Here is a 12,438-nt window from a genome sequence, read left to right on the forward strand (position 1 = left end):
GTACCTGTACATCTCATTTCATTAAGCATCTGTTGCTCATGCCTGGCCAACCCCTTTGCTTTGCAGAGGAAGTGATGCTCGCTGAGGAAAACAAGAATCCTGGCCCTTCTGCACTTGATGGTGAGTCACCACCAAACCTGACATGACCCAACTTTACCTGAGATGCTTTCGCCATGTTAGACAGAAACAGGTATATTAACATTAAAATGCTGCTTTCACATGGGACTCTAGACAATTGGGTGGAGAACAGGAAATGTATTTTAACACCTTGATTTGCTTCGGTTTGTGTTCACAATGCACTTGTGGAATCGCTCCGAACTGACAAGAAAACACTGTCACTTATAAGAGCTGCTTGTTTTTGATAACCTACTGTATAACGCAGATGGTATAAAGTGAGGATTTGATTTTCAGCAAAAAAAAGCATCAGAATTTTGGTTTTTGGTTTTTAAAACCTTAATCTCACTGTAGCACTGCTGTCTGAGTGAGCGTTACATCGCAGCTGTGAATTTGATTGCAACAGCACCGAGATCCATGACAAAGTAGAATTTGCTTCTCTAGACATCTCTAGACATCTGTTGCGTGTTTACACAGGGCCAAATGAAGCAGACTTTCCAGGAAAACAATCCCAGAGTCTGCTGCAGAAATCTCCCGTTTGAACATTTTATCAAAGAAGTAACATGGAAATAGGATGACCTTGTTGAATCACTGTTGTGGTCCAACTGAAAACATTTTCATCTGTGTGTGTTTTTCTAGTTAAACCATAAATTGTTTACTACTAATACATGTTATGAGTTGTTAATCCGATCCTTGTCAGAAAAGTGGTTATTTTAACCATAATACCTGTTGCCATCAAGAATGGGTCCCTGGAGTAAGACACATTGTTGTTCTTCACACCAAAGAACTAGGGCTAAGTGTATGTTGACTGTCCTCTAGAGCAGGGGTTCTCAACCTCAGGGTTGGGACCCCATTTAGGGTTGTAAGACACTGAGAGGGTGTCGCCAGATGCCTTAAAAAAACTAGGAATCTTTTTTTCTTTATAATTTGAGCCCATTTTTGCTTTTTTTTTACTGTTTTAATGCAACTACACCAAACTTATATTTTAACCTATTTGAATCCCTTTTTCTTGCTACTTTTTTGCTCTTTTTAATGCATTTTTGCTACATCACTCCCATTTCTGCCATCAAGACATTTTCGGCACTTATAAACCCTTTCCACCACTTTCCTTATCTAATGTTGCATATGTTGATCCATCATTGGGCCCCAAAAAGCTCTTCCTTATTTCCCCTTATAGATGACCCTGTCTCCACATGACTGTTCTTCAGTGTTCATGTCTGTGTTCAACCATCTTCAGGTACAGTGGGTGTCCCCGGTTTCTGGCCCCTTTATTTTGGGGGTTGCGGGCGGAACAGGTTGAGAACCACTGCTCTAGAGTTCAAGTGCCAACCTTGACTTTAATGTTAAATACATCTACTGAGATAGCTTTTGCATGATGCCAAATGCTACCACAGTAGCTAACTTTTCCAGTTTGCTCAACCTGTCTATCTTGATATTCACTTGGTTATTCAAATTAAACCAATAGGAAAGTCCTACTCTGACCATGTCAAGGCTACTGTTGCATGCAGGGCTTTTATGAATTGTTGATTGATTGGCAGCTCTCAGGAGGCTCCCAGAGTGGAGTACAAGTGGGGTCTATGGTGAGAAATGTTTTTTTATTGTCCTTCGCACTTTGCCACACGCAACCTCACGACTTATCGTTGAATTCACACTGTCACTGAAGAGCACACCTACACATCGAAATTCAGGAAAGGTAGTCAAACCTTGTTCAGTTGTGTGACTGCAAAAATAATGCTAATTAAAATTAAGTTTTGAATTGCAAAGTCTATAACAAATGGGCGTCAGCTACGAAGGGTTTCAATGGAAATCCATGCAGAAGCTCAGATTAATACAGGAAGGTGGGGAACTGTTGTTTCCTTAGCAACCACTGGTTTCAAAAAGGAGTGTGTCCATATGTGAAAGAGAAGACTGATCAGCAGCTTATTAAAACATCCACAAGTAAATATTGACCACAGGTAGATTCAGAATTCACATGGTTGGAGGAAGGTGTGAGTGGGGAGGGTGAGGGGATAAAAGGTATAGTGATAAACCTGTCAGTCAGCGACAAGGTCAAAATGCACTCATCACGCTCACATCACGGCATGTGTTGTGTGCACTGCACGCTACGTCTGGAACAGGGTTTGATGAAGAGAAATGCATGGATGGGAGCATGGTTTGCTGGGCTGAGGATTATGAGATAACGTCAAATTGTTAGCATTCATTTTTTTAGCTCATTTCACCATTCCTATTTCATTTGCTCACTTCACCATTCTCGTCATTTTTCTCTCTTCCTGCTTTCGTTACTTCAAGCACCATTTTTACAAACTCTAGCTTTTTGAGCAGAGAAACCACGCTTTGATTTTCTCTCATGCTCCTCATTTATTGTTTGCATTTCATATTTAAATTGAACAGCTGTTTAATGCTTAAGAGATCCTTTTGAAAATAGTTATATGTTAAGGTGGCTGACAACTAAAGCAGTTTGGGGCCATGTTTAAAGATAATCAATAACAACAACAACAACAACAAAAAAACAGGAAATCATTTTGATGTCATGGAAATGTGTGACATTGCCCAAAACTTCTCCACGTGTCACTGCCCAAAGTGTAGTTTCCAGCTCATTCTGGGATGTCATTTTTTAATGTTTAATGTACGGTGGCTGGGAAGTGTCAGGTGAATGCATTTACAGAAACGAACACAAATGCAAACAGGTCACAACACGAATGCAAACCGGTCACAACGGAAGTGTTTCCGACGGACCGGTATTACAGTCGGACGGGTATTATGATATGATAGCCTGATAAGAAAAATATAAGAGTATCCTAATCAACCTTCACTTACTTTCATACGCGTTTCGATGTCTTCTTCTTGTTCTTAACTGTTCTGGTGGGTTAAAAACATCCGCCAGAAATGTGTCCAACTGTATTACCGGTCCGTCGGAAACACTTCCGTTGCGGAAACCCGGTGGCCGGGAAGTGTCAGGTGAATGCATTTAAAGAAATGAACACAAATGCAAAAAGGTCACAACACGAATGCAAAATGGCTACAACGGAAGTGTTTCCGACGGACCGGTACTACAGACGGACACGTTTCTGGCGGATGTTTTTAACCCACCAGAACACAGAAGAACAAGAAGAAGACATCGAAACGCATATCAAAGTAAGTGAAAGTTGATTAGGATACTCTTATATATATCAGGCTATCATATCATAATACCCGTCCGACTGTCCGACTGTAATACCGGTCTGTCGGAAACACTTCCGTTGTGGCCGGTTTGCATTCGTGTTGTGACCTGTTTGCATTCGTGTTGTGACCTGTTTGCATTTGTGTTCGTTTCTGTAAATGCATTCACCTGACACTTCCCAGCCACCGTATTAATGTCTTCTTTCTGCAGTGCTGAAACGAGCCACCACCATCAAGAGGAGAGGCATGGATGTGGTGGGCCAAGGGCAGTCGGTAGAAGATCAATACGGGGACATCTCGTCTGTGGGTGAGTGGACGGAATAGTATTTCCTTAAAGTAGAATTTAAAACATGTTGTAAACAATGAACTGCTATCAGATCTCTTCACGATTAAGAGTAGAAACTTGTCAAACTTGTCAAAGTGTAGATGCTCTGTTTTTCATAGGCATCCCCATGGCGAGATCCAGCATCAGGAGCGCCAAGAGAGGTCCCACTGCATATTTCCGCCGTAAAGAGCGTCTCCTGCGTATCTCCATCCGGCGTATAGTGAAGACGCACACGTTCTACTGGACAGTTCTTGGTCTGGTGGCTCTCAACACAATTTGTGTTGCAATAGTTCACCACAACCAGCCACTCTGGCTGTCCACATTCCTTTGTGAGTCACAGCCAAAAACATCACACTCATATATATTGAAACCATTAATAATATGCAGCTTGTAATGTAAATCTATAGCTTTCAAAAAATAACTGCATGTTGTTGTTGCTGTTGTTGTTGTTTCAGACTATGCAGAGTTTCTGTTTCTCGTTCTCTTTCTGACTGAGATGTTTCTGAAGATGTACAGTTTGGGTCCAAGACTCTACTTCCACTCCTCCTTCAACTGCTTTGACTGTAGTGTAAGATCTTAGTACCCCTCTCTTTCCTTCCAAATATTGGTTTTATGTGGCAGTAATGGATCTATCTCAGTTTCTGGCTGACCTATAAATCCCTGCTGAGTGCCTTTATTGTTGTTTTAATCTCTTCAGGTAATCGTTGGCAGCATCTTTGAAGTGCTTTGGGGTTTCTTCAGGCCTGGCACTTCTTTTGGCATTAGTGTCCTGCGTGCGCTGCGTCTACTGAGGATCTTCAAGATAACTAAGTTGGTTACACAGCTTTCCCTCACAATACGCCGCATGTTTCCAAAATCCCATCTTGAATAGTGAGACTGAGAGAAGACTGTCCTCAAGCATTAAATCCACACAGCCCAATAACCTAATATGAATTTTATGAAATGAGGAGTAAGACTTCATGCATTATTTTTATAGGCAGCATAAGTCTTGACATTATTATCATCATTAAACCTGTTGTTATTCCTTCTGTGCGACTTCACAGGCAGCCTTGGTTTTATTGCAGTCAGCAGGTGTCGATTTACAGCCAAATTAGCCTGGAGCGTACATATTCACGTGATAATAACCTGCTCATCACACACTGATATTTATCACTTTCCAAACATTATTTGATTTATGAAATCTTTTCTCATTTAACGGTTGCGTAAGGCAGTCAATATAAGTCTCTAAAAGGGCTTCTTAAATCCTCTGTTTTCGCACTAATGTTTGTTTTGGTGACTGATGCAGATACTGGGCATCGCTGAGGAACCTGGTCATCTCTCTGATGAACTCCATGAAGTCCATCATCTCCCTGATCTTCCTACTCTTCCTCTTCATAGTTGTCTTTGCCCTCCTTGGCATGCAGCTGTTTGGTGGCAGGTAGCAATGACCATCATAAAGTCATATTTAAATTCAAATGGAATGTGTGACATGTTTTTTATTGATGCATTGTTAGTCACAAGTCAACAAATGAATCAAATAGCAAAGCCACAAGCAAACAGTGAGTTTATCCTGAGCCTTAATAATTCTGTGGATGGCTCCTTATTGAATTAACACAGTTTAGAGAATAATAGATTATCCTTTGGCTTATTTGCTGTTGTCCTTTTTATGAAGAGATTATGGTACACTCAGTGTCAGACACAGCTACTGTGGCTCAGTATCTCCTCTGATTCAAAGTGTGTTTCCTTGCTCGCTCTCTGCCTAGTAAAAGCTTTCTGAGGTTCCCATTTGTGGCCTTTTGTTAAACTAATTTTATAATAAAGAGCCCAACGCAGAGAAAAACTATCTTACTGCATCTGTCAGCTGCTCGCTAACTAGATGCCCGGCTATCACAGAGTTGTTTTTCAGGAAAACAAACTGAAAATAATCCACACCTAATGTCCTGTTTCACAGGTTTATCTTTGAAGACCACACACCGACAAACTTTGACACCTTTCCTGCTGCTATCATGACCGTCTTTCAGGTCTGAAAATACACCAAAGTATTGGTTTCCTTAGAATTTCACACCTTGATTTAACAGGAGAGAATTTCATCAGTGTGTTTGACATTTTGTTCAGATTCTTACTGGAGAGGACTGGAACGAGGTGATGTACAACGGTATTCGCTCACAGGGAGGAGTGAAGTCTGGCATGTGGTCCTCAGTCTACTTTATCGTTCTGACTCTCTTTGGAAACTGTATCCATCTTTACCCATCGGTGTGGGAGAAACTGAAGCTTTGATTACAGCAGTTATGAGCTGCAGGAGGCAATGTAGACTATTCTTTGTGCTTGTGTGTGTGTGTGTATGGGGTGACAGGCTGTGTTTACTGTGATGATTGATGAGGTTGTATCACTTCTTCCTTTTTTTATTACATGTTCTAAAAAAAAAGAATATTTAATGGTTTGATTTCACATAGGATAATCAGAGCATGAGTTCTTTATCCGTTTGGTGTCCTTTTCTTATCCACCGATGCTTGTTCTCTGTCATGGCAAACATGTTTTAAATAAAACCGCTGCAATCTGTTATTATTGAAACAAGTGCTAAGGCAAGATAAGATAAAATAAGATAGTTCTTTATTGGTTGCACAATGGGAAAAGGATCAGTTGCTGTCATTAAGGTTACAAAAGCAAAATCTGTTTCAGAGAGTAAGAATCATTATGGATGAGAAGAAGCCAAGTCTCCAATACAAAATTGACCAAATGTCTGAACCAATAGTGATGTTGTTCATTGGTGGGATCTGTGAAACTGCTGCTCACACAGTGCAACTTATTTATGCTGCAAGAAACTAGTTAGATCTAACACCAACAAAGGCTCATCTATGCAGACAGGGTCATATAGTGTGCTTTGATAATGACAGAAATGACAGGTGAGGGTGGCATTTTTTTTAGAATTCTTCACAGTTATGGTTCAAAACTCGGCATGATGTCTTTAACTCTATATGAACAGATACACTACTGAACGTCTTCTTGGCCATTGCTGTGGATAACCTCGCCAATGCACAGGAACTTACCAAGGTAACTAATCACTGAAGGATAGTTTAGTTCTACTGTTTCTTAATGCTAAATGTAAGTAAAGGTTGTAGATAAAAGAAAAAAAAATGTTGTATTACATGAATTCCCATGGAGCATTAGGGACATTTTGTTTTTGTTATTAAATTACATTAAAATCCTCAAAAAAATTGGCAGTTTTTAATAGAGTCAAAGTTGTTGAACAGATACCTTATGAAGGTTTTTTTTTTTTTTTTTTTTTTTTTTAAATAGAGCTATTTTTTCCTTCGTGATTAAACAGGGCAGTGAATCAAAATCATGCCTGAGGGTTGTCTCCACGATACCCAGAGCTTCTCTATCCTTTTTTTCCGCACCATGCGTTGAATTATTTAGTTTTATCAGATGTCACAGATGATCCGCTTGCATATCTCTTCTTTTGATCAGGATGAAGAGGAAGCAGAGGCAGCGTTTAACCAGAAGCATGCACTCCAGAAGGCAAAGGAAGTGGGTCCGTTGTCGTCCTTCATGTCCTCAGAGTAAGTGCACTATGATCCCTTGCTCTCTCTCTCACCATTCCATCGGGCGGGAGTGTGTACTTCTTTCCACGCTGCAGAGTAACGTCAATTTAATGATTATTTGATCACTCTGGATTATAAAAGAAGCTACAGAATGTAGGACAGTCATAATCAAAAGATGAGGGTATTATTCAGAGCTTTATTGGCTGCTGATGTATAAGTTGTTATCTGTAGCACATGTACAGTATGCTCCTTAGTGGCTTTGTGTAATTGCTCCAAATTAAAGTCCATGTCATTATGGTTACTGGTTCCTACTGCAGCTAGGAGGTTCCCAGTTTGTTGTTATGGAGAAAGGGCCTGTGTCTAATTAAAAACTGAGTAAAATAATGTTTTTACTATGACACACAAAGTAACATAACCTTGTCTTTTTAACAAACAGGGTTGCTGCTTGCAAAATAGATGGTGTATTTCCCAGGAACTGATTGCACATTACATTGTCAGTAGTGATGGAAGTGCACGTGCATGCACAGGAGTGGGCATATGTTACTCTGTATGCACGCTGTGTTATGAGACACAGGCAGTTTGTTGCATGGGCATGAAGACAACAGTAGGGAGCAGTTTTACAATATTCTTTTTTTTTCATATTTGCTCATTTCATAGCCTTCATCCTCGTTCTTGGAAACCACTCAATTAAATAATTACTGTTAATTATTTTTAATAAATACCCACCATTAGTCAGACTCAAATTAGAGCCTAAAGACAAAACTCAAACACAACATGGTCATTTAAACTGGCATCTAACTTCAGAGAGAACGACTCTGAAATATTCCGAGCAGGCACGTCTCACCCGTGATGGATGCGGGGATGCGACATCCGCATCCATCATTCATAAAAACAAAAATTCATCCCCCTCAATTTTTACAGAGGGATTCATTGTTGAAAATGTCCAGTTCGATTGATTAAATGGTGATCAAGCCAATCACAGCCAGATATTTGATGAAGACGTCATTTCGAGAAGGTAAACAAAGAGTTAACAGTGATGAGGAAAGTGTAAGTAAAGTGACAAAAAATGAGTGAAGGTGTCAAAAATGGTCCAAAAGTGGCAAAAATGTGACAAGAAAAGAGTGAAAAGTGACCAAAAGCAGTCAAGAATGGCCAAAGTAATCGACAAAAAAGAGGAAAGGTGATATGTAATAGCAAAAGGTAGCTTAAATGAGCAAAATGTGGCAAACAATAGTGGAAAAAGTGCAAAAATGTGGAACTAAAAAAGGCAAAATGTAGGGAGGAAAAGAAGTGTTATTTATTAGGCAATAGGTATAGCTTTTTTGAATGAAAAGTGGCAAAAAAATAGTAAAGAAACTACAAAAATTGGATAAAAGTGTCAAAAAGAACTTGCAAAAATGGACAAAAATTAGGAACGAGCGTTATTTATTGGCAGACGGAAGCTAAAATCTGAAAAAAATCTTCCAAACATTTTTTGGGAACAGGGGCAAAAATGGGACACGGTAGTTGCAAAATGACCAAAGAAAAAGGTAAAAAGGGGTTAAAAGTGTTCCCGCTTTTAACGTTTTCTGGGGGAATAATAAATAAAATGAAGACATAAAGAGCCACATGTTGAGTATCTCGGTTTTAGTAAATTAATTTAATAAACTAAATTGGGAGTCGACAGCTGCCCTACCCTTAAAACACCTGATTCCTAGTCTCATTTCTTGTGTTAGCTTTGTCTCTCTGAAACTTCCATAGGTGGATTTATTTTTTTTAGAGAAGTCTTTGTAAAATGACGCATGATTGTAATTTCTTACAGGCGCATGTGTTTGATCTGCATGATCCATTAAGAAAAAACAAAATCCCACGCAGATAGAATGCTTCTTACATAAAACATAAGGATTCCCACGCTCACCACACACAACGCCTTCAAAATCCTGAACATTTGGAAGCCCGTTACTTGAATTTCTTTGTTTGGGTTGGCTATAGCATGCCCTGAAAAATGCTAATGTGAGTGCTCTGAAGTGACCGTGGTGTTCAGAGCTGCATCCCAATGTGCTGCTTTTGTTTCTCAAGGGAATCTGAAAATGTTTTCTTTACCTGCATTTTCTAACTGACTCCATTTCTGTGTTTTCTACCTGTCTGCACACTCTGACTGTCTAACATCCCAACCTACCTTAGAGCTCTTTTTATCAATGTTGCACTTTACTGTTGATGTTATTATGAATGTTTTTCTAACTCCAACCATCATGTTTGTCAATGTGCTGCTTGGCCATAATTGGAGGCACACATCAGAGTAATACTGCTGTTGTTAATTAAAGCCTTGACGTTTATCCTGTTACTGTGTACACAGAAAAATATCACGTGCTCAGTGACATTGCTGAAATTATTGATAAATATTTAATGTTTGTTATTTAATCCAAAAAAAGGACAACCAATCCAGCAAAGCTATCATCTATTCATGGCTGTTTGAGCATCCAGTGTAGTGTCACTTTGCAGTGTGTCTCCAGGCCTGTTTTGTCTCTGTTTCCAAAAGCACTAATGTCTTGTTTTTAACCAATCGCTCATTGATAACACGGACCACACAAGAGTCCACGCTCCAGTAAGTAACGTTGTCCGTTCAGCTCTCTGACTATCCCACTTCCACGTCTGATTTTTCTTCACTGGCTCAGTGTTTCACTTTCATTCTCTTCATACTTTGCAGCCTATACCTCTCAAATCTTTTAAGTGCCCATCTTTCAGATCTGTCCCACTGAATTCATTTTGCATCTTGCATTTAAGTTGTTGAGGCCCTAAAACAGATCTTGGATTGATTAGTCTTCTATGAAACATTGTCCTTGATCCAGTGTATTGCTCTTTGTTGCTGGTAAAGTGCTTGAACATTCAGCTAAATCACTTTTTTTGTCATGCATCCATTTTGTGGTTCGCATTTGATATGCTAATGTTCATTTCATTTGAAATTTAAGGACAACAATCACTCTGGTTCATCAATTTTTATATACATCCTACTTGATCAGAAAATACTGCATTTTCTCCTTAGAACTACTTTACATCAGAAGACCCAAAATGTGTTTAGAAAAAAGTTAAAACATTTGGAAAAGAAGGCATAGCAGATAGTAGGTATTCGTACACTGTTAAATGCTGAAAATTTGTCTTGTTTTGCCTCGTTTTGCAGGGGGAGCCGGAGAAGGCGGCCTTACCTGTACAGGAAAAGAGCCATTCACCGCAGCCGGCCCACCTACTCCTGCTCCCTGGAGGAAGCCCAGGGCAGCATCAGGGAGGGCCGCCCACCCCCGCCTCTCAACTCCTCTAACTCTTTCATGTCCAGGAGAGAAAGACGAAAGAGGATGACCATGTCGGTGTGGGAACAGAGGACCAGTCAGCTGCGGAGACACCGTCAGATGTCCAGTCGAGAAATCCTGTACAGCAACCCCAACGAGGAGAAAGACGGCCCCCCCAGCTTGGCGCAGGCCCACCAATCACATCCCCTGTCACTGCACCGTAAAGTCATGCAGCACACACAGTCAGGGAGCCCAGGCCAGAAACAGGCCTCAGGCTCCTCCATGTCAGTGGACTGTCCTCTGGATGCTTCTATTACTGATGACATGCCTGAGCCCCCGATGTCAGTGCTAGTGCCAGAGTTGGTGGATTCTACAAACGCACCCACCCCAGACTCTATGACAGTACCTGAGCCTCCTAAGTCTGAGTCCATACCTGAGAGTGACAAACTGAGTGTGAATCAGAGTCACAAAACCAGCAGTGAACGCCGGAGCCCCAGGTTAAACGGTGAACGTCAGCACAGGCCCGTGAAGAAGTTCAGGCCTCCAGAAAACATGGACTCACTGTCTTTGGAGGTGAGAAATCATCATGCAGTAAGGGGAAGGAAAGCACTTCATCTCTGTGACTATCAGAGCGACACTGGAGAAAATAAGGTATCTGGTAAAGTGGAGGAGCAGAACACAGACACTGAAATCAACAATGAAGAGGAGTCTAAACACAAAGAGAGCAGGTGAGAATGACCCACAGAAGAGTAGCAGCTGTGCACTCTAAAAATTGTGAACCTGAATCAACAAGGTTTCTTGTGATTCTGTGTGTCTGACAACATGACACTTCCACCTTCTTTAGAATTTTTCTAGGAAAAAAAAAAAGATCTAATTTTGTGTATTTTTTTTTATCTTCTGTTAACCTACAACCAAATTTCAATTTCGTAACTACAAAAACAATTTTCATTAAACAATGATTTATGTAAGCGGAGTGGTGGCCTCATGGTTATGCAAGTGGATTTGTAACAAGAGTCCCACCGTGGGTCATAGTGATGGACCCTTGAGCAAGGCCCTTTACCCCAAACTTGTGCTGCAGCCTCAAGGGGGCATAAAGGAAAATAAATGAAAAGATGTTATCAGGTAGGAAGGAGCAGTATTTTACTTTTGAGTTATACAAATGATTTGAGTTGGAATAACTGAAAATTTTAAGTTTGTTTAAAGTTGACTTGTCTTCAAGTTGGACATTATAAGTCATTATAATTGGACTAATGCAAAACAATAATTTGATAACAATTGAATAATTAAGTCAGTGTGACTTAAATTGAGTTCATCTAATATATTAACTTAATTTGAATCATTTAGGTGTTAGTCAAACTATTTTCTTTTTTCAGTGTAGGCTGTAAACTGAGATTGTTTAAAAATTCAACCAATTTACAAAATCCCTACACTTCTTTTTGTCTCCAACCATTCTCATTCCCTTTTGGTTACTTCAACAAAGTAATGGGTTGGGTAAGAACATGATCAGGTGAATGAATAACCACTCAAGCCAACTAGAAGCTAGAAGACAGGGTAGTTATGCTGCATCGTAAGCTATCTGCCAGACAATGATTTTAATGCAGATTTTGCACTCAAAGAATGTTCATATTTTTGTTGTGTTTTTGCAGTGAGCAGGTTCTCCCACCAGCCACATAATTGTAATAATTTATCCGTGTTGCTGTGCTCCCACAGACAGGCTGAAGGGGAAAAAAGTAAAGCGTGTAAACAAACAGACCAAGGATACACTGATGGAAAGTGTCTTGAGGAGGAAGGGCCTCTGCAGGTTTGCAGGTCATCTGTCGCCACCATCTCAGAGAACGAGCCAGAGAAAAATCAGCTCAGCTCCAGTGTGATCATCGAGATGTCTAACATACAGCCGTCTCTAGAGCTTTCTTCAATCACAGGTGATCCTAAACTGCCTTTATGGATTAGAAATATTGTGTGTGCTTCATGTTTTGAACTCTCACTAGTTACTGTATGTCTTTGAATGGCAAACAGCAGAGTAATAATGTATTCTTATCCACCTTCTTTTCTGGAA

The 12,438-nt window shown here is 40.2% G+C and overlaps 1 protein-coding gene across 6 annotated transcripts in view; it reads left to right on the plus strand.

Annotated features, from left to right (window-relative positions):
- Positions 1-12,438, plus strand: part of cacna1ea (calcium channel, voltage-dependent, R type, alpha 1E subunit a) — a 108,478-nt gene that overhangs the window by 77,937 nt on the left and 18,103 nt on the right. For 4 of the 6 annotated variants that reach the window (XM_028445243.1, XM_028445247.1, XM_028445244.1 and 1 more), the window contains exons 13-25: positions 67-120; positions 1,653-1,694; positions 3,485-3,580; positions 3,718-3,927; positions 4,054-4,166; positions 4,296-4,408; positions 4,884-5,015; positions 5,529-5,598; positions 5,693-5,810; positions 6,561-6,628; positions 7,046-7,137; positions 10,277-11,110; positions 12,093-12,304. In XM_028445243.1, the coding sequence (XP_028301044.1) occupies positions 67-120; positions 1,653-1,694; positions 3,485-3,580; positions 3,718-3,927; positions 4,054-4,166; positions 4,296-4,408; positions 4,884-5,015; positions 5,529-5,598; positions 5,693-5,810; positions 6,561-6,628; positions 7,046-7,137; positions 10,277-11,110; positions 12,093-12,304 (2,154 nt within the window). The remainder of the gene's footprint in view (positions 1-66; positions 121-1,652; positions 1,695-3,484; positions 3,581-3,717; positions 3,928-4,053; positions 4,167-4,295; positions 4,409-4,883; positions 5,016-5,528; positions 5,599-5,692; positions 5,811-6,560; positions 6,629-7,045; positions 7,138-10,276; positions 11,111-12,092; positions 12,305-12,438) is intronic. The other 2 variants (XM_028445249.1, XM_028445248.1) reach the window with 1 other exon arrangement.

This window comes from Gouania willdenowi, chromosome 4 (genome assembly GCF_900634775.1).
Source record: "Gouania willdenowi chromosome 4, fGouWil2.1, whole genome shotgun sequence".
NCBI lineage: Eukaryota > Metazoa > Chordata > Actinopteri > Blenniiformes > Gobiesocidae > Gouania > Gouania willdenowi.